The 25,168-nt window shown below is 34.6% G+C and overlaps 1 protein-coding gene across 1 annotated transcript in view; it reads right to left on the bottom strand.

Moving 5' to 3' along the window:
* Nucleotides 1-25,168, bottom strand: part of LOC118192099 (uncharacterized) — an 82,369-nt gene that overhangs the window by 21,385 nt on the left and 35,816 nt on the right. Inside the window, exon 4 of the mRNA XM_035362999.2 lies at nucleotides 20,799-24,070. Within this exon, the coding sequence (XP_035218890.2) occupies nucleotides 20,799-24,070 (3,272 nt within the window). The remainder of the gene's footprint in view (nucleotides 1-20,798; nucleotides 24,071-25,168) is intronic.

The following is a 25,168-nucleotide window of genomic DNA, read 5'->3' as shown; positions in this document are numbered from 1 at the left end:
CACCAGCTTCATCACACACCCGAATGAAAAGATATGCTATGCACATGACAGTGAGAGATCTCACATCAACATCAGGAATCCAGGTAAAAAGAAAAATGGACATGTTGCACAACAGCATGTATCAGCACATACTATTTCATATTGTCCGCAAATCAGGGCAACTTTTAGAAGGTGTCCATTACAGTGCTTAATGGCAACTCTACACCACAAATGAATGAAGGTTCAGTGGTGTGTTGAATGTGAGACATAGACAAATGAAAGGCATGATACTATCTTTCCATACAAATCTCGACTTTGCCTATGATACTGTGATGGTTGTATCCAAGTTTAGTGGCACTGCAGCGACAAACATCATGAGGCTGGTACAGAAGCTCCTCATCTTGTGAACAAGTTACATTCCGAATGATTGTTCGTACCAAGAATTTGTTCATAAAATATTAGGTTCGCTAAGCATATCTCCTAATGATAAGAGCTATAAATACTTTCAAATAAACAATTAAAAATACTAAAACAAATAAGTAATACATTTTAAATACAGTACAAATAAAATAAATAAAAATTTTTTAATAAATTTGTAAATAAAAAAAATATAAATAAATGAAGAATTACTTTACTATATAAGTACATAACCTTGGATTGTCGTTTTTGAAGGATGTGTAAGCATAAGGCTAGTAAACCTCTACTGAGTGGAGGGGGGAGGTGAGTCAACATCTCATTTAGCCTTTGAAGACTCACTGACAAGTAAAGGGGACATTTATAAAGAGGATGCATGAGAGTTAGTATGTTAGATTGGCCAGCAATGCTGATTTTAGAAGTGTGTTTCTTAAGAAAATAAATGTCTAAACTTGTCTGAACAAATGCTTTTTCCCTTTGTTGTAAATAATGCATTGTACGGCATCAGGCAAACAGATTTTACTTTAGAAAATTTTTTGTACGGCATCAGGCAAACAGATTTTACTCTCAGAATTTGAGACTTGGTTTTCTATAAAAGTGAGGTCTTCTTAAAACTTGTAAAATGCTACTGTTGTTAACTATGTGCCAAAATTTTTTAATGAGCAGTTTCTTCCTTCTCCTCTCTCTTCGAAATGCATCATGTCTTCGTTTGTGAACTCTTCTTTAAGATTCTTTTCCTGCAAGTTTAGATCCGTTTGTCTGCTAATGCCAATAAACCTCACAAGAATTTTCTTGTTTTCCTCATTTTGATTAAAACCATTAAGAATCATTAACAAGAAAAAAGCTCTTAATTTTTCAAATGCCACTCATGTTTACAATGTTACACCTCCCCATGTATTATGGATGTTATATACACAATTATAGATTGTAGTCTTTCCTGGAGTGCAATGAAGTGACTCAAGACTCTGAACAAATTTCACTCTTTGAGAACATGATTGTCTGTATTTGTGAAAGTTTGCTAAGTACGCAGCATCTGTACTATACCTAGCCATATTAGAGTAACAGATTGGGGTGCTACTGGATTTTACTTCTACACTTGCCTAATACAAACTACCAGCACACTCAGCAGCTAATTCTACATTTCTGAAGTCTAAGAGCCTGTAGTCCTTACATTTTAAAGGAAACAGTTTATATTCACATTTCACATTTGAAAAATGTCAGTGACACTCATGCAATAAGCCAGTGGTCAGCAAACCATGGTTCACGGGCCAAGATAGCTCATGCAGACGCACGCAAGAAAATCTTATAAATACAACACAAAGGCTATCAAATTTTACCCAAGCATGAAAGCAACTGCAAACATATCGGCCAATGTTACTCCTAGGAAATTTTGTTTGCACCAATTTCGGCATTTTGATTGTACTGCTTGTGTGACAGACTGTGCTGTCACAGTAATTGTCTTACATCAAATTTTAGCTAATGAATTGCTTTCAATTAATATATCATTCAATGGCAATTTTAACTTGCATGCAAAACCAAGTAACGTAAAAATGAAGTTTAGTTTCAAAATAACAGGATTTTCAGCATTTAGATGTTTCAAACTTGAAAGTTTGTAGGGTTTATATTTATTTTAACTAACATTTATTTTAAGTTTAAACAGTTTGTAGGGTTTATATTTATTTTAACTAACATTTATTTTAAGTTTAAACTATCTTTCCTGTCAAGCCTTACTTTCCCCTGGAACTGCCAATGCCAGAGTATGTAAATTTTAGTAGAATGCGCAAGGATTCAAATTATCAGCAGAAGTATTCTGAGTTAAATAGAAAGGAAACGAGTTCGAGATGTGCTTTCTTACTTCACGAGCGCGGAGGTACTTAGTCAGAAATTGAAGAACCCCACGTTTCGGCCTGTGTGCTTGCCTCGGAGAATTGTTAATCGTTCAACGTGATATTCAAAGTTTGCTGAATTAGCAGCGGTATTGTAAAACGCGGTGAGGTTAGTTACGTTTAGAGAGCCTCGTAGTTAGAGTCTTGTTATTATTTCTTTTCAGGTTCTTATTTTTATTTTACCGCCGGGTCGGCGTAGTTTGTCAGCGTCAAGAGCACGCAATTGTAATTTCTTAAGTTGAATAAAAAGGGACTTAAACCCTTCTCAAGACTGTCTAATTTCCAGTTTCAGCAGTCACCACTTTGTTGCGTGCAGGTTGGAGGCGCGCAACTCTACACTGGGGCCCGAACACTTGTCGAACTGAAATGGCCGAAAATCGGATGGAAGCCGCGGGACAACAAGAAATGGCAAGCCAATTGGAAGGATTTGGATACCTGGTCCAGACTTTGAGAGCGTCAATCAAGCCAAACGTCAATTTCGACGGAAAAAATTCGGTGGCGATATTTCTAGAAGGCCTAGAAAATCACTTTCAGCTCTACCCTGTGCCTGAAAGACAAACAGTTGCCATCGCCGCATCTGCACTAAGAGGACAGGCCACACTATGGTGGAAGAATATAGGCAAATTTTTATTAGGGGAATTTGAAAGACATATACATTTGAAAATTTCAAAAAATCGTTAGTAAAGGCCTTCCCCATAGTGAAAGATCGAGCAAGGCTAGAAACCGAACTATATAGTTTCTATCAATGGGATATAGAAGAGTTGATGGACTTTATTCTGCGAAAAATTAAGCTGACGGATATGCTGTATGGGAAGAAACCTGACGCGGAGATTATTGAAATAATCTTACCAAGATTGTTACCTGCTGTTTAAGACTACTTCGAAATTAGAAACACAAGCACATTGCAGGAGCTCTTCGAATTGGCAGTGAAGTTTCAAAATCGCAGAATAGCGGAAAAAGCTAGATGGGCATCGTATTCTCAAAGCATCCGAAGGCAATCTTCAAATGAGCAGACCAGAAATGCAAACCGCTCTTATGGGGGAAAGAGCTATAAGCTAACTCATCGAACCTCGAAGGTCAAGGCCCAAAAAGGAAATTCGAAAACAAACATCTGCATACCCAGAAGGCAGAAGTTGAAAGGAAAGCTCTAAACGAGTAGAGGGGCCTGTGAAAGCGAGGGTCCAGACCCTGGAAGTTTTAAAAAAACCCTCAAAAAGACATTTAAATATGGTCATCGTAAAAAACTCACATCTACCAATTATACAAGTCCTGTTTGGCGATGTACCAGTAGAAGCCCTCATCGATACAGGAGCAGAAGGTAATTTTATGAGCGAAACATTCTTCAAAAAGAATTTTTATAGGTTGCGATTATTTAAAAACAAAAAGATAGAAATTATAGCGGCGCAAGGAAAAACCTGTCACTGCATTGGGAAATTATCATTAAACATACAGGTAAAAGAGGAAAGCCTCAAAGTATTAATTTTTGTAGTGAAGAATCTGCAAAATCCTCTTATTTTAGGTATGGAGTTTTTAAAGGCCGCGAGGGCCAAACTGAATTTTCAAGACAGTTCTGTTGTGCTGGAGATGGACCAGAGGGTGGTGGAAGCTGTGGAACAACCGCAAGTTGACCTTAGCCATTTGAATGACCATGTCAAGTCAAGCCATCCAGCAAGTGGTGAGTAATTTTTCTAACTTATTTTCAGAAAAGCCTGGTAGCTGTCAAATAGTTACGCATGAGATACAGTTAACAGCCGAAAAACCTTGTAGGACTAAACCGTATCGTTATGATAAACAAAAAGACCTAATCATCGAAGAACATATTCAGGAGATGTAAAAGAATAAAATAATAACGCCCATAAATAGTGAGTACGCGAGTCCAGTCGTACTATGTAGGAAAAGAACGAGTTTCCTCCTTCGGATAAAAGGGCTTGGAGGTTTGCTATCGATTACAGAAAACTAAATAGTATTACTAAATTCCCAGTTTACCCTTTGCCGATTATAGAGGAAATTATTAGAAAGATCAAATCTACTAGATATATGACTACTTTGGACCTAACGTCTGGCTACTATCAAATAGCTATGAGACCCGAAGACATACATAAAACCGCGTTTATAACAAAATCGGGCACTTATGCATTTTTACGCATGCCCTTTGGGTTGTGTGGGGCCCCATCAACATACCAGAGAGCTATGAACATTGTTCTAAAGCCTGTCCTAGGAAAATCGACTTTAATCTATCTAGATGATATAATTATAACGAGTAGTATGTTGGAACAACATATTAAAGATCTAGAAGAAGTGTTTAAATTATTAAAAGAGGCCGGTCTTACAATTAATGCCTCAAAATGCAAGTTTGCAACTAAAGAACTTAAATATCTCGGTTATAAAATTTTGCAAAAGGGTATAGAAACGCAAGATTCAAAAATAAAAGCAATCAAGAATTTCCCACCGCCCAACACCACCAAGAAACTTTCTTCTTTCCTTGGGTTATGCTCTTACTATCGGTCATTCATAAAAGATTTCGCTAATATTGTTGAATCCCTGTTAGTAATTAAAAGAAAGAAAACTAAATTCACGTGGACAGCGGAAGCAAATACCGCATTTGAAAGATTAAAAGAAGCGCTCATCAATGCCCGTTTTGAAATTCCCGGAGGGGGACGAAAACCTGGAAATTGCAGCAGATGCGTCGGACTATGCGGTGGGTGCGGTTCTTATGCAAAATAGCCATCCTCTGGCATTTTTTAGTAAAACGTTGAATTATACAGCTACAGAGAGAGAAACATTAGCCGTATTAATGGCTGTACACAAATTTCGAGTTTATTTCGGCAAAGCGCCAGTAACAGTCTTTTCCGATCATGCGGCTGTTGGTAGACTTTACTCGGGGAAAAACCTAACACCCAGGTTAATAAGATGGGCTTTAAAACTCCAAGAATATAATCTAATAATAAAATATAAACCGGGTAAGGAAAACAATGTAGCTGACGCACTTTCTCGTATAAAACTGGACGAGGAAGGTAATGAACTTAAATGCGCTGTGTTGACTTCAAACATTTTAGATTCTAGAGATACAATTATCACTGAACTGAAAGCTGATCCTGAATTTGGAAATATCTATGCATATTTGAAAGACCCCGAAAGCTTTGAGCACACAGATATCGATGCGATAAGAAATAGAGCAGAAAACTATGAAATAATAGATAATTTATTATTTTATACGAAAACAACAAACGAAAATCTCGAGTACAAACCAGTCATCCCAGCCTCGCTTCTATTAAGCATTTTGAAGGAATTACACGACGCGAAAACAGCGGGTCATTTAGGGGTCAGATAGACTTTAAAAAGGGTACGCGAGGCGGTATATTTCCCGCAATTATACAAAATAGTAACTGCGTATGTCAGGTCCTGCAATCAATGTCAGTTAATAAATGATATTAATTACAGCCCAGCCGGGTACTTAAATAGCATTCGCGCTACATTTCCGAATGAAATTTTAGGCATAGATCTTCTTGGTCCCTTCCCCCAGAGCGAGTTAAATAAAAATCGTTTCCTTTTAGTAATAGTAGATCATTTTTCAAAATGGACAGAAATTGTTCCACTTAAACGCGCGTCAGCCAAAACAGTCGCAGATGCATTCTTACACAGATACATTTTAAAATACGGTGCACCGATAAAAATCATTAGCGATAACGGAAAACAATTCATTAGTCAAATATTTGAAAACATATGCACTGGACTTGGCATACGCCATATCAAAATGGTTCCGTATAGACCACAGGCAAACATAGCAGAAAGAGTGAATAAAAACATCGTAAAAATAATTCGCAGTTACGTGAGCACACATCACAAGCGCTGGGATGGCTACATAAATGAATTAGCTTATGCTTTAAGAACGTCAAATCACGATACTACGGGAAAAACATCAGCAGAATTATTTTTAGGTCGAAAGTTAATTACGCCTTTAGATAAATTATTCTTTGTGCAACAAAGAGAGCAAGAGTTTAAACAGAAAGATGTGCAAAAACTTATTGATCAGGCGTTTAAAAGCTCGGATACGGCAAGAAATAAGCAAAAAATATATTATGATAGAAAACGCCGTGAAGCAGATTTTAAAGTTGGGGATAAAGTATTGAAGCGGAAATTTTCTTTATCAAGTGCCCCAGACAATTTTACTGCAAAGTTAGCTCCAAAATTTGAAGGCCCCTATGTAATTCAGGAAATCAAGAGTCGTACTGTACCTTAAGAACGAGAGAGGGAAATCTGTAAAGCAAGTCCCGACCAGGTGAAAAAATACTATAATCAAAATGATTTTGAAATCCTTAAAAGTTTCTTGCAGGACTCAAGTGTAAAAGAAGTAGAAGGTCCCGAAATAACGTCACCCGTTCCACCACCCAAGAAGCAGAGAACTGAAGAGAGACCTAGCCCTTCTACAACCCAGCCGACGGTACCGAAAAGAAAAAACAAAAATTTTCAGACTCCAGCATTTAAGAAAACAAGAATGCAAAGCCACCGCGTAAAGAAATCTTGGTAAAGAGGAAAACACCACCTACAACATATCGCAGCAGAAATTATACATCAAGGAGAACGCTCCCATGGCCAGAGAGTCAGGTGCAAACAAGGCCGCCGTTCCGGAAACTAAAAAGACAGCAGGAGGAACGAAAAGACCAGCAACAACAGAAGAAATTCAAGAAGGACTCCAGACCGGAGGACGTCAAGACCAGCCGTCCAAGGGAAAAACGAAAAAGCAACCCGACGATTACTATGCCAAGAGGCCAGCATGCAGAGGACACAAAAGAAAAACTAATGTGGACGACACTCGGAGGTCAGTAAGGAGAAGATTGATGTCCATGAACCTTTAACGTGGGAACAGTTTTGCCAGAAAAGAATGACGGAGTTTCAATCATCGAAAACTCAAAGATAAGTTAAAATCTTCCATAAAAATTTTTTCTTTTGTTCCGAAATGTTATGCGTAAGTACGAAGTTCTACGTTTTGACGAAAGTCAATATGTCTCGGTTGAGACTTAGTTTTGTTTTACTTTATTTAGCTAAGGCAAAAGTATTATTTTCTTTAAGTACAAAATCTAAGAACAAGCATTTTCTGTTGGTTGAAAGACTAATTCTGTTATGTTAAAGCCAAAATTTGGCTGAAGATAAAAATAACTTCGTATTCTTGTATTAATAAGAATTTTAGTTTCAGTGCCGCCAGCTTGGCGAAGAATGAGTAAAGTAAAAATTTATTTTCTCTTATTCATTTTATGGTAAATTGTAAAAATCATATGTATTAAAATTTTGTAAATGTACGTAAATACTTGAATGTTATGTAAAAGTAGAATTTAGTCTAGAAGCATAAAATTTTAGATGCTAAAAGTAAAATGCTCAAAAGCAATGAATTCAAAATTTAGATAAATTAGATAACTGTAGATAAAGTCATGCTTTAGAGCAAAAGCCTGCATGTTTAAAGATGAATGAGGAGGAAGTTAGAATGAATGTGTTTTGTAGGGTTCTCCACCTACACTTGAATATTAAGAATGTTAAAGTAGCTCATCGAGTTGTAGAATGTCGAGTAAGGTGTGTCTATTTGGTCGTTGAATTCTAACAAATCATGGTGGTTAGGGGAAGTGTTGTAAGACTAAAACACGAATATTCCCGTTTGACACCACACATGGTGGAGAGCCAGCGTAAAGTTAAATTAATGTTTGAATAATTGAATGAATGTGAATTAAGCAGTAACTAAGGAAAATGAATCGTTTAAAAACAAAAATTTATTCAGTGTCAAGAAAGTGTAAATTATAATGTATTTAGAAAGATACTGATACTTATTCCTTCCAGATGCTGGAAGAAAAAGAACAAGATTGATTGCTGAAGTCCAGGAAAAGTTGCTGTAAGAAGAGAGATTTATATAAGTATCTACAGAAATTTAGAATACCTTTTGTTACATAAGATTTTTTTGTGTAAACGAGGCTCTTGAGAGTTAGTTCAGAATTGTAGAAACTTTACAACAGGTCGTTTGTAGGACCTGCTTCCAAGTTTTCCAAATTCTGGCAGCGGCAAATGTAGGGTTTATATTTATTTTAACTAACACTTATTTTAACTTTAAACTATCTTTCCTGTCAAGCCTTACTTTCCCCTGGAACTGCCAATGCCAGAGTATGTAAATTTTAGTAGAACGCGCAAGGATTCAAATTATCAGCGGAAGTATTCTGAGTTAAATACAAAGGAAACGAGTTCGAGATGTGCTTTCTTACTTCACGAGCGCTGAGGTAGTTAGTCAGAAATTGAAGAACCCCGCGTTTCGGCCTGTGTGCTTGCCTCGGAGAATTGTTAATCATTCAACGTGATATTCAAAGTTTGCTGAATTAGCAGCGGTATTGTAAAACGCAGTGAGGTTAGTTACGTTTAGAGAGCCTCGTAGTTAGAGTCTTGTTATTATTTCTTTTCAGGTTCTTATTTTTATTTTACCGCTGGGTCGGCATAGTTTGTGAGCGTCAAGAGTACGCAATTGTAATTTCTTAAGTTGAATAAAAAGGGACTTAAACCCTTCTCAAGACTGTCTAATTTCCAGTTTCAGCAGTCACCACTTTGTTGCGTGCAGGTTGGAGGCGTGCAACTCTACAAGTTTTTCCAATGTCTGAAACAAAAATTTTCCTAGCAACTGAATTAAAGCAATATAAAATACATAGACGATGTTTGGGTTGCTTATAATGTGAAAAAACTTCAAATTGGAAATGTCTAAAAACTAAAAACCCAGATATTTTGACAAAAATTTCATTTTTACATTATTTGGTGTATCAAGTTAAAATTGCTATTGCACCGAGTCCAGTAAGATTTTTACAGATGTATTGATAAATGGGCGTAATTCAACCACGAGTTGTGAGTGTTATTACTAAAATAAAAGTACTTTTGTGTGCCGGTCAGTCAGGAAGCTTGTTGAGTGTTTAATACAAGAGGTTTCTCTCTGTTTATTTAAAAAACTACTTAAATAGGGATATGAATTCATGGGTGTAAACAACCATTTCCCGTGTCCTTGTTTCTCGGGATATCATTATTTTCTTGCCTAACTGCTGCTGGTTGGTGCTCAATCATTTCTCTGCTTCTCGTCCTAATCATTCCTTCTTGTAACAACATGGCTACAAAGTAGAAGATGAAATCCACCTTTAAACAAGAAAACAGATGAAATCCACCGTGAATTTCAAGTTGAATGGACGGAGACTTTTGCATTTATTCAAAACTCAAACGGCCATCCGAACTGTCAGGAAACATTGGCTTATAACAAGAAATCAAATGTGGAGAGACACTTCACAACTAAACATGTGTCATTTAGTGCTAAATATCCTGTTGATGTCAGGAAGAAACCAGTTGAGAAACTTCCCAAGAGTCAAGAAAAATCAAGTTCTGTACTTAATTACTAGAAATCTTCCAATAATGTTAATACTGCAAATTTTATAAATGCACCCAAAGAGCAATTTGGAGGTTTTAAGAACAAAACGGATATTCTAAAAAAATTTTACCATGTCTGCTAAAACAGTAAAAATGTCTTCAAGTATAACCAACCAGCAAGCCGAAGATCTTAAAACTGGTTTCAGCTTTATCAATAACAGTTGACGAGTCTTGCGACATAAATGATATAGCACAAGTTTAACTTTCTGTACAATTTATTTCATATACAGGTCCCAAAGAAGAACTTTTAGGATTACTGCCACTCAAAGGTCAAACACGCGGAGAAGACATAGCAAACGTTGTAACTGGATGCACTGAAAAATCTCATATTCCATTCAATAACATTGTCTCAGTTCCAACAGACGGGACAAAAAGTGCAACCGTCATAAAAAAACGGGTTTGTTGCTATTTTGAAAGAAAAAAATCAATCACAAGATACTTACTTAGCATTGTATCTCTCATCAAGAAGTGCTTTGTGCACAGACATTTCCAGAAGAAATTTGTGAAGTTATGGAATTGGTGAGATTACCAACTACATTATAGTATATTATATACTCTTAATCATTGCCAGTTTAACAAAGTACGTTGATTCTCAAAAGGAGACATTTTGCAACATTTCGTGTTCTTATTAAAAAAAATTAAAGCATTTCTCCTTGAAAAGAATGTTTTTTTATACAGAACTAACGAACAATCAGTGGATCCAAAAATTGAATTTCATTGTACACGGTTATATCTCATCTAAATAAGCTTGATCAAAAATTACGGGGGAAAGGAAAGTTTTTATTTATTTATTTATTTTATGTAAGACGTAATTTCATTTGAAAACAAATTATCTCTTGCTGCGAAGATTTTGAAAGAAAAACTTTGATTCACTTTCCAAGCCTCTTGAAACATTGGCAAGAAAATAATTCTGATATTGACATTAGCTGTTTCAAAACAACAATTTTAAATGTTCAAGTTTTTCTCAGCAGGTTTCAGAAATTCAGAAACAACAAAGTGATGTTAGCCTTTGTTTAATAAACCTTTTAACACTACTATAACAGAATTAAATTTTTCTTCCTTTAATGGTGACACTGGACACTTTGAAATCCAATTGCTCGATTTAAAAAAACAAACAATTGTGGAGCACAAAATTTGAACATCTTAACGCTGATATGGAAACACCAGAGAAAAATAAATGTAAGCTTAGTTCACAGCACAAATTATCTGCTTTGAAAGACATGGAGAAGGAAGATATGTTTATTTTTAACACACAGAATAGTATTTCTGACTTATACAATCAGCCGAAAAAAATTGAGTTTGCTGTTTTTTCCTTATTCGGGCTTACATATTCATGCGAACAATCATTTTCAAGCAAGAACCTTATGAAGAGTAAATTAAAAAGTCATCTTATTGATGAGAACTTGGAATCATTCTTGAAGTTAAAAATAGCAACATACAAACCTGAGCTACACAAACTTTCCAAGGAGATGCAAGACCATTGCTCGCGTTAGTATTTGTTCGTCATTATCATGAATTAAATTTTTGGATACTTTACAGTTTTATTTTATCAATTAATAGTATCATTGTTAAGTGTAACATCAAGTTTTATTTGACATACCTAAAAACTGAAGAATTAACTTTAGGGAGTGTTGTGGAGTGAAACAAAATGTAGTGCTGAGAATTCAGAAAGGTATGCTAAGATGGTTTGGACATACAGAGAGGATGAATGAAAAAAGATACATGAAATGAGTATACAAGACAAGTGTGGATGGAAGAGAGTCGACCTCAGCGAACCTATGTTGATCAGATTAAGGACGTTCTTTGTAAAACCCAGAGTAAGAGTACCCTAATTAAGTGAATAACAATATACAGGGTTCATACACATTTCTGCACATGGAAATTAAGTACTTTTAGCCCTTTGAAGCGCGCGATATTATTTTTATAATTTTTTTTAACTAAAAACTCTAGAAATTGAATATTATGATCCTAGAGACAAATAATATATAAATTTAAAAAAATCTACTCTTGCCCATTGTTCTGTGGGTGGTGGTCGCACTGTGAAACCACCGCGCATCTAGGACTTTGAAACTTACCGAGGTAAGTAGGAAAAAAAAACTTAACTTTCTCCGTGCGCATTTCCGATGAATGACGAAATTTACGAATTTAAAACAAAATGCGTGTAGGAATTGCATAATATATAATATATATATTTTTTACATTATTTTACAAAGTAAATCGTCAGAAAAAATTTAAAAATAAACATTTATGTAATTTTTCTATAGCAGTAAAAGTACCTACATGATAAGGACGTTTGGCTACATGGATTAAAAAACTCAGTAAAATAAGGATAAAAAAAAGAACTCTGTTTTTTTTTTTTTTTTTTTTTTTTTTTTTTAAATTTCAAAGAACAAATATTTTTTGTGACACTGTTCAAAGCATGTTTTGTCTTTTTGGTACATGCATGCCCACATTGCACGTTTCACCACATGTAATTTCTTCTATGAAGTTTCTTCCTTGTGTTACAAAATGTACACTGATTGGATCTAAATTTTTCTGGTATATGTCCAGCGTTATTTAGTTTCTTTTCATCAGGCACATAAAATTTGTGGGTTTTTTTATGTTAATGGGGGGGGGGGGCTTGGTCTTTTTGGCTTTGGTACGGATCTTTCGTTTCCCATTCATACTTATTTTATTCGTATTTCATCTCAGAATATTGAGAAAATATTTTTAATTTAAATAAAACTTTATGCAATTTCTATTTTTAATTACAGCAAAGTATATTTACATTAAATTTCAACCACAGGAAGTAATTTATAAAATTACAATACTAGCTTGGGGAGCAAGTGTGTTGAGGTCAGAGAAAAGTCTCTGGAAAAGAAAGACCTTTTTACTGGGCAAGTGCATGTATTGTTTAGTAATAAAATAATTCTGTGATTACAAAACCCCTTATCTATATCCGGCTAAAAATAAACATTCCTATTTGAGAAGCAAGCAAACGCCATTGTGAAGAGCAGTGGTTTCAAGGTGCGACCACCGAGCCTCTAGAGCATTGTGACAATGCTCTAGTGGGGCAGTGGTCGCGCCCTGAAACCACAAAGCAAATGCCATACATATAGAGGGTTTTTTAATATATGCAGTTTAATTATTGCTGTTTATGATAGAAATCATGATGTGCGATGAATAACTTTTGAAACTTAAAGTTGTTTATATTAATAAGAGGAAGTTATTTTGTCTCATTGAAAACGAATTTTAAAAGGCATCTGATTTGAAGTACTAAGACCTAAAATATGTATGATTCTGTAGTCATTTTGTGTTAGTTAGAGGTAAAAATCAGTAATCAATTGATTTTCACTCAAAAATTTCAAAAGAAAAAGGAGAAAAAAATTCGAAAATTGGTGGTTTCAGGGCGCGACCACCGAGTGTCAAAGGGTTAAGGACCCTTAATGAAAAAAACTAAGAACCTGACAGCAAAAGGGACCTGAATGAATTTTATTAAAGAATGTCTGAACTTAACTTTCGTAATACCTAAGAATAAAATAGATCTGTAAGCAGGATGTATTATTATTAAACATAACTTAATAAAAATACTTATAAAACAAATTCGAGTATAAATTAAACTTTATAAAATTTATTAAGTAGCATTAAATATTTTATGCTAATAATAGTAGGATATATTTGAAAGAAGAGTAGTGACATTTATGTTCTACTAACAGTTACTTTTATGGTATCTTTTATGTCTCATTTTGTTACGTATTTGCTCAGTCATGGCTGGTAACAGAAGACTGGCTGTTGTTACCTCTGCTGCTTGCCTAATTAGACCTGCTGATGAGAACAGACCTGAAAGTCTGATGTAGGCACTGTTGGCAAGTTTTGAAAATTAGTTATGCTCCATGACTGATGCAGTTAGTGTAATAGCTTCTTAATAAATTTTACAGTTTTCTACAGTTGTAACCCAGTTAATATACTTTAAGATTCGAATAAGCTACTAAAGCACCAGAGTTGATAAGTTATTAGTCCAAAGGGGCAACCTACCCAGAAGGACTATTAATTTCATTTCAGCATTTTACGTCGATTCACGATAAGCGTTGTTTCACTTTTCAAACTGTTGCTACTAAATATTACCGCCCTGTATTATATTTAAAGAAATTAAATAATGAAGAATCTACATAAATGTATGTATGTTTTTCGCATTGTGATAAAACAGCGGTATCTAGAGTTATCAAACTTTGAATAATGTAATCTTCCACAGAATATGGGCATGTGGAAGCCCTAATTTGAATTTGAAATTTGTTTTATTATCAGTTTCATATTTTGTAAAACGTCAATGAGTTTTTTATTAACAAGCTAAATGATTTCAAAGCGAGCAATGGCAACAGTGTTCGTGGGAAAACAAATTTATCTCCCGCTGGCAAGACTCTGTATCGGAAATTCTAAACATATGCTCATTTTAAAGTTATTTTGGGATATTGCTGTTGAACTGAATTTTATGGTTTGAGCACATAGAACAAGTAAATAAAGGTAACATACAAAACGTTAAAAAAATACCCCTTTAGACATAATTTAAAATCTGAAACCTTTTAGATTTAAAAAAAAAAAAAATTTGCATTGAGTCTCACTAGCTGCAAAGAATAAGTTTTACATTAATTTTTACATTTCTCTGCTGCATCTTGTACCCACGGTAAGAATTAATGAAAGGCAATAACTAGCTTTAACATGCAGCAATAACGTTTAAGGGTGAGCAGTTAGTTACAAATAATTAAATTTGCATCATTAAAGATTTACATAGCCACTATTAAATTTTATTCTTTTTAAATATTTGTTAAAAAAAGCACAATTAAAATCCCAATCTAATACCATTTCACAGTTTAAAATAGATGTAACTTATGACATTGATTCTTAAACGATATTAGTATACTTGCACATTAAAAGTTACAAAACATTTATATTTTGTAGCAACAACACTAAACAAAATATTTGTGTCTTTTTTAATTTGAAGCTTTCACAGATATTTTGGCTAATTTATATTAATATCCTTCTCTCTAAGCATCTTTTCTAGCAATTAAAAATTTGTTTCAATACACAAACTAGGTTTCCCACTAGTTTCTGCGTTCTTTATCTCTTAACTTGTCAATCTCTTGATAATGTATCTAATGAGGTTCTGGTAAAAGTTAAATAGTCCAAAACCCCCAACAGATGCAAAGCAAATTATCGTCATGTCTAAAAGTAACTACACAGTCAGATAAAGGCTTAAATAAGTCTCTTATTAAACCCGCGCCAAAATTACGAACACGAGAAGGCGCGCTGGGTATATCATACCCGAAAGCAATTAACACATTTTAAATTGCATTAATGATATAAATATGAGTATAAATGTGGATTAACATAAAAAAATGAACTTTAGAATATAAGAAAAAGTACTTACAATTATTTTGCACATCTCTGGCAGGCTGAACACGTATGCTCTATACAAATACTGATATTACATTTCTCGCACAGAAACCGGGTCTTTCTGTCCTTGTTTTTAGGGCACTCAGCGCATCTTCTGTAAATGTTTTTCATCTTTTTAGATGGTGGTTCCATGCTGCAATCTCCTGAAATTATTTTTTCTTTTAGTTTCAAAGGGAGCATGACTTGCTGTCACCGTTGATTTGAGTAATCTAACTTGCATTTGAATGCATTTACTGCACTAATCATGTCAGCGATATGCTAATTTTTCCCTTGTATTTTTAAATTTAATTCATTCAACTTTGCCGTTATATCTGTCAGAAATCCGAAGTAGATTAGCCAATCCTTATTTTCTAATTGCTCGTAAAATTCGCCTCTTGATGCAATAAATTCCTTTATTTGAGGCAAAAGCATGATAAACCGCTCAAGTACTTTACCTCTGCTCAGCCACCTCACTTCAGTATGTAAAAGAAGATCTGTGAACTGAAAGTCCTCATATTCTAAAAGTAATTTAAACAATCTGTGTTGCATAGCTCAGGATCTTATGGAATTAATAATTTTTGTTACTATCGTAAATACGTGTTGAAAACCGATTGTTTTTGCATGTAACATTTCCTGATGTATGAGCCAATGATAAGAAATAAATTTCGGGAATAAGGAATCCTGTCTACATAAGGCAATAAATCCTTTTTTCTTACCAGTCATCGCTGGTGCCCCATCTGTTGTAATTGACGATAACTTTTGTACAGGTAATTTTACATCTGTTATATACTTTTTAAAAGTAGAAAAGATATCTTCTCCTCTGGTGCTTCCCTTTAATGGCAGAACTTTAAGGAATTCTTCTTTTGTTGTAAAATCAGAAAATACCATCTTCACGCAAATTGCTAATTGTGATATATTTGTCACGTCTGCCGATTCATCCATCTGTAGCAAAAAGAAAATACAATTTTCCATATCATTTGCTAATTCTGCCTCCAAATTCTGCGCAATTACTTCAATTCTTCTAGTAACAGTTTGTGCTGATAACTGCAACATGTTTATAGTTGAAACTATTTCCTTTTTATTTTTAAATTCTTCAAAAAGTGAATCAGCAGCTTCTAACATGGCTTCTTTCACTAATTCTCCATCTGTAAATGGTTTTTTATTCTTAGCTAGCAAATGCGATATTTTATATGACGCGATCGTTGCTGCTTTATGTTGTTGCAGTGGTTTAGTAAAAAAACTTTGCTGGTTAGTTATTGAAGATTTTAAAGAAATATTTTTTTTTTCTTCTAATTTCAGAGTTCATTGGATAGTCACTATCAAAATTGGTATGAACGGTCTTAAAATATCGTTCAATATTACTTTTCTTGTGAATCGCAACACTATTATTACACAACAAACAAATACACTTCACTTTGTAATCAACGAAACAATACAGATGTTCCCATTCATCGTTAAAATAATATGTTCTTTTTCTTTTACATTTATCCATGAAGGGTTTAGAAAGAAAAGAATTATTTCGGATTACTTGGTAGTTTTAAATGCACAGTCTACGCGTGGTCTATTCGAAATACGATCACACACTAACAAAAAATACGTGCGTATTATTAGATACGCTCAAGGTTAGCAAACTGCTAATCTATGCACAATCCTACACTCAACTGACTACTGTCTAACCACGCTAGCGAGAGCAGTTTGGCTGAGGGCCAAGATGGGTCAGTTTAATTGAAGGGGTGTGTGGGCGAAAAGCGCGGGTATTTTTCCCTCTCGAAGGTCGAAGGGGTGTGGGTGAAATCGAAGGTCAGGGGACATTTAGTGTCTACCAGGCTACTGCACTCACCCCTACATAAGTGATAGATGTGCCCACTTCCGCCCCAAACCGGATGTTTACATAGATCTGGAATACGTGGTCAGACAGTACTTGCTGTATATTGCCATTTGACAAGAGTAAGTAATGGTGCCCGCGTTGCCTACCGCTGGTATAGACCTTTCTGACAGTTTTCAATGAATTTTTCAAAAAAACTGTCTTGGTCAGCGAGTTTATTATCATCTCTTCTACTAGAACGATCTTGGATATCATCAAATCGAAGGCCTCTTAGGAGGAAAAGGAATCACTTGCAGGACATTGGTTTTGTGGAAAATATCCATTCCAGTTCCATCTGTTGCCCACAGATCTTTTACATTGATGTGAGTGGATTTGTGAACACCACATATATACAAAAGTCTCAAATGTGCCTTGATTTCACATTCATCCATTTTCTTTAAATCGCGCTCACGTACAAACCGCTCCTGAATGGAATCAATGTAAATATTTGTACATTAAACTATTATTCCTATCATGTCTTTTTCAATGTGCAGAGCCAGGAAACCAATGGTGCTGATGCATCTTTCGAATAACCAGTATTTCTTGGACCTTTTGAAGATCATGTTTTTAGAACTAGTTCTAACATTTGTTTTTGTTCCATATCAGGCCAATTTTACCAACATAATTTTCATCATTTCATTGATTTTCTAATTCACTATCTATTTCAGTGTCTGTATCACTGTATGTTGATGAATTATGATTGCTGTTGTATTCATCTATTAATTCTTCCTCTTCGCTAAATGATTCATCATCTGTTGCAAAAATTTCTAGCATATTTCTCAACCTTTCCATTTCTTTATCATAACTTAGATGCCGCACCATGCTGACTAACTAAGAAAGTGAGGGTGAAAATATGAGAGATGCGAGAAGCCGCATGGGTGTCACATACCCAAATGGTTAAATTCCTACAAAAATATTCGAAGAATCACTCCACGAACTTCCCAGCTTCAAGAATGTGACCTTGACTTCAGCTACAAAAGGTTTCACATATTTCTACGAAAGGGGTTTGAAGATAAAGGACAAAGAGTACGCCTCCAGGTATGTTATATCCAGTGCACGTGCTCACATGTTAAAAAGAACTCAGAACATAAGGGCACGTTCTTCTGCTAGCAAAATACACTACATCTCGTAGTGATGTAATTAAACAGGAACAGTCAGATTCAAAGTAAAAACGTCTACTGGTAGTCAAAGACTATACAATTTAATTGTAATTTGAGTTGCAACAGTAACTCTATCGTCGTAACAAATTCAAATGTCGGCAGCGATAACAGCGATCCCTCATCAGGACTTCGCCGATTCCGGATTATCGGTTTTTCCAGATTATAGATCATCAAATTAAATCTGGTAAGATGGGATGCAGAAACTATGAAATTAAAAATATGAAACTGTAATTTATGAAATAAAGAGCAATTATGATCTAAAGGGTATCAAAATTTACAAAAAAAAAAAGCTTAATATTTATTTGTTTACTTTATTAAACATTTCTTTCAACGTGCACATGCGTAAAGCACACATTACGCATAGTCGAAATTAGAAAATTGCAACCAGAAAACTATTTGATGTGTATTCGTGATATTTATAATGACGAGGAATTTGATTTAAATCATATCAAAGACAGAGTACATCGAGATGAAATAATACATTTAGTAAGGAATTATAAGCCAAATAAAATAAAAACATCTGCCCTGAAGATAAGGATAGTGCTGACAGATCAACTTCCAGTTCATTGCGCGCCGCGACATAACCGAGGCTGGAATTGTTTCCACTTCAAACATTCTGTAGGGTCCTCTATGTTTCCTCTTCTTAGATTTTATGCAACGCACTTCACTGGTGACCCAGACATGATGTGAATATGCAATTTTCTGATCAGCAGTGAAATGCATTGCATAAAATCTAAAACACTATTAATATAAAGAACAAACTACTTTAAACAATTTTATTAACAGGAAACCCCGATTGGAACAAATATTGAGTGGCTTCTTGAAAATGACATTATAAAGAATGTTTATCTTTCGAACAGTCTTTTTGTGATGTCATTTTACAAAAATTAAAACATAATGAAATTAAAGATAAGATGAAGCGTTAACATAGAGGTTGCTCCACACTCCTTTTCCTGGTTATGTTTTATTAATCATGAAAAGATTCATATGGCCCAATATCAATAAAGCTTGTCAGTTATATGGTGTAGGGAATGCATAGAATGTTGCCAATCTAAGGTTCAAAGACATGCAAAGTCAGCTCTTATGGACTTCCTGGACAAAGTTCCACCTGAATGTTTTCAAAACGTACACATTGATTGTGTTGGACCCTTGTCTTCATGTCAAAGTTTTAGATACTTACTAACAATGATTGATCGTTCTTCAAGATGGGTTGAAGCCCTTCCTATAGCGGATGAATAAGCAGAAACAGTTGCAAAGGGATCTCAACCTCGACTTATCGTTTTGGAATTTCACACCATATTACATCTGATCAAGGACCATCAGTTTGAAAGTCAACTCTTCTCATCTTTAAGCAAATACTTTGTTTTTCAAAAATCCAGAACAGCAGCATACAATCTACAGTCAAACAGACTGATTCAGTGACAACACAGGATTATAAAAGCAAGCTTGAAATGTCATTTACAACAAATCAAATCTTGGATAGACGCTTTATTTTTGGTTCTTTTTGGATTACGCTCTACGCTGAAAGAGGACATAGGATACTCTCCCCAGAAGAGCTTCTTTACAGAACTCCCTTCTGTTTACCCGGAGAATTCATCCCCACGATCCCTAATGTCACATACTCAGAGTTCGTGCAAAGTATTATCCGCAACATGAAACATTCCACAACTCCCTGTGGCAATATAACCGTATTCATTTCCAAAGACCTTTTTGAATTGCTCACATCTTTTCATCTACAATAATGTGGCCACTTCATCTTTGCAACTAGCTTATCTTGGGCCTTATGTTGTACACCCAGCATCAAAGTATTTTGTAATTGAAATTAATGGAACTATCAAAAGAATTTCAATTGATAGACTGAAACCATTTTTACCATAAAAGACAATGATGAGCAGCCTCTTGAAACCCACAGACACATGGATTATCCAGATCTGCACACACAGTGCAAACCTCGGGGAAAATTTCGCCACCATTCAGTCACAACCATACCACACGCAGTGGAAGGACTGTCAGATTTCCATCCCATTTAAAGAATTATGTCTCCTAATCGTTTTCACTTGGAAGGGAGCGTGTAGCATCCTCCATGCTTTCTCTTCATTTTATCTTTAATTTTTGTATGTTTTAATTTTCATAAGATTGCATCGCAAAAAGACTGTTCGGAAGATAAACATCCATTGGAATTTCGCTTTCAAAAGGGCACTTGATATTTGTTCCAATCTGTTTTCTAGTTAATAAAATTGTTTAAAGAAGTTTGTTCTTTCTAGTATATTAATAATACATTAGATTTTATGCAATGCACTTCAATTCAGCCAAACCCTAAAATAGCTCAATGTACGACTGACCTTATTAGTGTTATGTGACGCACTCTTGCAACTAAAATCGCAAGGCAAGGAGTTAAGAAATTTAATGGGAATGCCCCATTAGTTGTGAGGGAACACTAAAAATCTCTCATAACCACTATATTCTGAAATAAAGAATAAGATTATTTGAATTGAACACATTTGCAACCTTCAGCTAAAAATTCTCAAATTATAAAAATTACTGTAGGAAACAACTAAAGCAATTAACTCAAAGTACAAGAAATTAACTTAGAAGATGGAATTTTTAGACTGTATGCTATAAAACAAACTATTTTTGAAAAAGAAAAATTACCTCTGGATCAATTTCAAAAGATGGTAAAGGAGGGTCTGGTAGAATGGGTACTCCTTCATTTAACAATTCACAGGCTTCAAGAGGTATGGGTAATAATCCTTCTTCTAAAAATTCAGAAAGATCATCAGGTATGGGCTCTCTATGTATAGCAAGCAATTCATAGAGAAGAAGAGGTATATCTTCTATAGTTGATTTCAAAAGCTTGGCAGTCTGTACTGCTACATTTGAAGTAGAATGGTAGATTCTTGAGAAGACTACAGGGTCATCTAAAATTTTCAATTTTTCTAGATCCTCGCTCAGATCTTCCATACCTTCTGAAACCATTTCTACCTGTTCTGTATCTTCTGAAGGCTTTTTCACTTCTTCTGAATCCTTCTGAGTATCTTCTGAAGCACTTTTCATTTCTTTTGTATCTTCTGAAGGTTTTTTCGCATCTTCTGAATCCTTCTGTGTATCTCCTGAAACACTTTTCATTTCTTCTGTATCTTCTGCTGCCTTTTTCATAGCTTTTACATCTTCTGAATCTTTTTTTGTATCTTCAAAAGCACTTTTCATATCTTTTGTATCTTCCGAATCTTTTTTTGCAAGTTTCATTCTTTTAATTATTTTTTTATTTTCTGCAGATATTTCCGCAACTTGAAGCCTTTTTTCCAAATATTTCATCTCAGTATACCAAAATTCGCGACTAACGCTATTTTCCATATACCTTAGTCTTACTCTTTTCCAGTCCTCTATACACTGTTTTGTTTCTTCAATTCCAAAATAGTCCCAATGTTTTACTGTTTCTACTTGTTTTGTATCTTCTGAAGCTTTTTTCGCATCTTCGGACTCCTGCTGTTCTACTGTTTCTACTTGTTCTGTATCTTCTGAAGCTTTTTTCGCATCTTCTGACTCCTGCTGTTCTACTGTTTCTACTTGTTCTGTATCTTCTGAAGCTTTTTTCACATCTTCTGACTCCTGCTGTTCTACTGTTTCTACTTGTTCTGTATCTTCTGAAGCTTTTTTCGCATCTTCTGACTCCTGCTGTTCTACTGTTTCTACTTGTTCTGTATCTTCTGAAGCTTTTTTCGCATCTTCTGACTCCTGCTGTTCTACTGTTTCTACTTGTTTTGTATCTTCTGAAGCTTTTTTCGCATCTTCTGCTGCCTTTTTCATAGCTCTTACATTTTCTAACTTTTTTTTTAAATCTTCAAAAGCTTTTCTCATATCTGTTATATCCGGATATTCTTTTGCAAGTTTAATACTTTCAACTTTTTCTTCTGCAACTTCAAGCCTTTTTTCTAAATATTTCATCTCATTATACCAAAATTCACGACTAACGCTATTTTCCATATACCTTAGTCGTACTCTTTCCCAGTCCTCTATACGCTGTTTTACTGTTTCTACTTGTTTTGTAGCTTCTGAAGCTTTTTTCGCATCTTCTGACTGCTGTTCTACTGTTTCTACTTGTTCTGTATCTTCTGAAGCTTTTTTCGCATCTTCTGACTCCTGCTGTTCTGTTTCTACTTGTTTTGTATCTTCTGAAGCTTTTTTCGCATCTTCCGACTCTTGCTGTTCTACTGTTTCTACTTGTTTTGTATCTTCTGAAGCTTTTTTCTCATCTTCTGACTCCTGCTGTTCTACTGTTTCTACTTGTTTTGTATCTTCTGAAGCTTTTTTTGCATCTTCTGACTCCTGCGTATCTTCTGAAGCACTTTTCATTTCTTTTGTATCTTCTCCAGCCTTTTTCATAGCTTTTGTATCTTTTGAATCTTTTTTTGTATCTTCAGAAGCACTTTTCATATCTTTTGTATCTTCTGAATCTTTTCTTGCACTTCTCATTTTTTCTGTATCTTCTGCAGCCTTTTTCATAGCTTTCGTATCTTCCGAATCTTTTTTTGTATCTTCAGAAACACTTTTCATATCTTCAAAATCTTTTTTTGTATCTTCAGAAGCACCTTCCATATCTTCCGAATTCTTTTCTATGTCCTTTAAAATTCTTTCCCAATTCTCTACCCTAACTTTCATAAACTCGTTTTCTTCATCTTCTGGAGATAAAAAATTTTTTAAGCTCTGGAGATCTAAAATTTTTTTTTTATCTTCTGTATCTTCTGAAGCTATTTCCTCGTCTTTTGTAGCTTCCGAAGCCATTTCCTTATCCTTTGTAGCTTCTGAAGCCATTTTCTTGTCTTTTGCATCTTCTGAAGCACTTTTCACACCCTCCGAAGATGCTTTTATATCATCTGAAACTTTTTTCAAACCTTCTGGAGCCTTTTTCATAGCTGTGGCATCCTCAAAAACCGTTTTCTTATCTTCTGAAGCCTTTCTTGCACCTACTGAAGCCTTTAACATATCTGCTGCATCTTCGAAAGCCCTTTTCTCATCTTCTGAAGCCTTTTCTGTACATTCTGAAGCCTTTCCTGTACCCAGTACAGCCCTTTTTATATATTCTGGAACCTTTTTTATTTCTTCTGGAGCCTTTTTTGAAGCTAGTATGTCTTCCATATCCCTTTCCATGTCCTTTAAAAACCTTGTCATGTCCTCTAAATGCCTTTCCATATTTCTCACACACTCTGAAGGCTTTACCTTTTTCTTAATACCCTCTGGAACACTTTTCATAACTTTTGGAGCCCTTTTCACATCTTCTGAAGTTTTTGTCACATTGTCTGTATATTCTGAAGCCCATTCTGAAGCCCTTTTCAAATCTTCATAAGGATTATAAGGATTTTTCACATGTTTTATACTTTCTGAAGCCCTTTTCTTGTCTTTTGTATCTTCTGAAGCCCTCTGCACATCTCCATAAGCCTTTTTCACATGTTTTGTACTTTTTGAAGGCCTTTTCTTGTCTTTTGTATCTTCTGAAGCCCTTTGCACATCTTTCATACCCTCTGACGATGTTTTTGGGTCATCTGAAACTTTTTCCATATCTTCTGAAGCCTTTTTTGTACCATCTGAAGCCTTTCCTGTACCTACTGAAACTTTTTTTATATCTTCTGAAGCCTTTTTCATAACTTCTGAAGCTTTTTTTGCATCTTCTGAAGCCTTTTCTGCATCATCTTCTCCATCCGTATCTTCTGCTCTTTCTGTATTATTTTCTTCGTCTATATCTTCTTCATCCTCTTCATCTTCTTCATGCTCTTCATCTTCTACATCCCTCTTCATACGTTCATACCGAACTACTCCTTTCTTAACTAGTTCATCCTGTAGAACCGTAGGAAGCCTATGTATGCTGAAACCATCACCAGATAGTAGTTTCTTCAAATAATGACCTGTCAGAATAACCTGCTCTTCTCCTGCAAATGAGAAACATTCAAATTCAACAACTATAGAGATTAAATGTGAAATCTGTTGGAATGAACAGCATTATATACAATGTATGTATTATATACAATAGATATTATATTATATATATTATATACAATGGATTATATTATATACAATGGATGTATATGGAAGAAAATGAAACAAGGTACAAAGTGAGAAAGTCACTTTGAAATTATAATTACAAAAATAACATTTATTCATGACATTTGAGGCAACCTAACGGTTTCATGGCCAAAACCACAATGCTTGGAGGGTTACACAAAAACTTGGAAATTAATCCTAAAATCAGATGCAGACTAGAAACAAAACAATTTTATAAAGTCTTAAGATATTTTCTTTATTCCATAAATATGTGGTGTAATTGGAAGCATATGGGCTAGAACCTAATGACTACAAAGTTAATAATACTTTTGATCTTTTTAAGAAGCAACCAAGAGATCCGCAAAGTCACGTTTCTGAATTATATTTGAATGAAATGCTGCACTAAGAACAAAATGGTAAACTAATGTTTTTGATTAAATACTAATACTTTTTAATGTCTCTTTGAAAACAATTAATTACTAAAGTATAAATAAATATGCTCCATAGTACTCAAGTAAAATTTTTGAAGCACTCAGAAAAGGAGTTAGTTGAATAATATTCAGAAATTTTACTGCAATATACCTTAATTTCAGTGTTTAAGTAATGCAGTACAAAGTCCAAGATCCAGACTCTCATTGGGACTTCAGTGATTCCAGATTTGGCACTTTTCTGAATATTAGATCATTAGTTTAAATCTAGTAATATGATATGCAGAAATTATAAAATTAAAAATATGAAACAGTGCTGTATGAAATAATGAAGCATTTACGACCTTAAAGGAGTCAAGATTTACAAAAATGCTTATTATTTATCTGTTTGCTTTATTAAACATTTCTTTCGATGTAAGTTGTTTATGTTGCTTCATCTTTTTTTTGCTAATACTTTCTCTTTAATTATGTAGACAGACATAATCTCTTGTTCAATGACAAATTTCCATTGTTTCGAGTCTTTAATTGCCGAGTCAAGAATTCTAACTAAATTGTCAA

Source organism: Stegodyphus dumicola, chromosome X1 (genome assembly GCF_044657685.1).
Source record: "Stegodyphus dumicola isolate Sdum_Otavi_A_Nest chromosome X1, ASM4465768v1".
Classification (NCBI taxonomy): Eukaryota; Metazoa; Arthropoda; class Arachnida; order Araneae; family Eresidae; genus Stegodyphus; species Stegodyphus dumicola.
The sequence above is the reverse complement of the archived record's forward strand: the minus strand, read 5'-3'. Positions and strand labels throughout refer to the sequence as shown.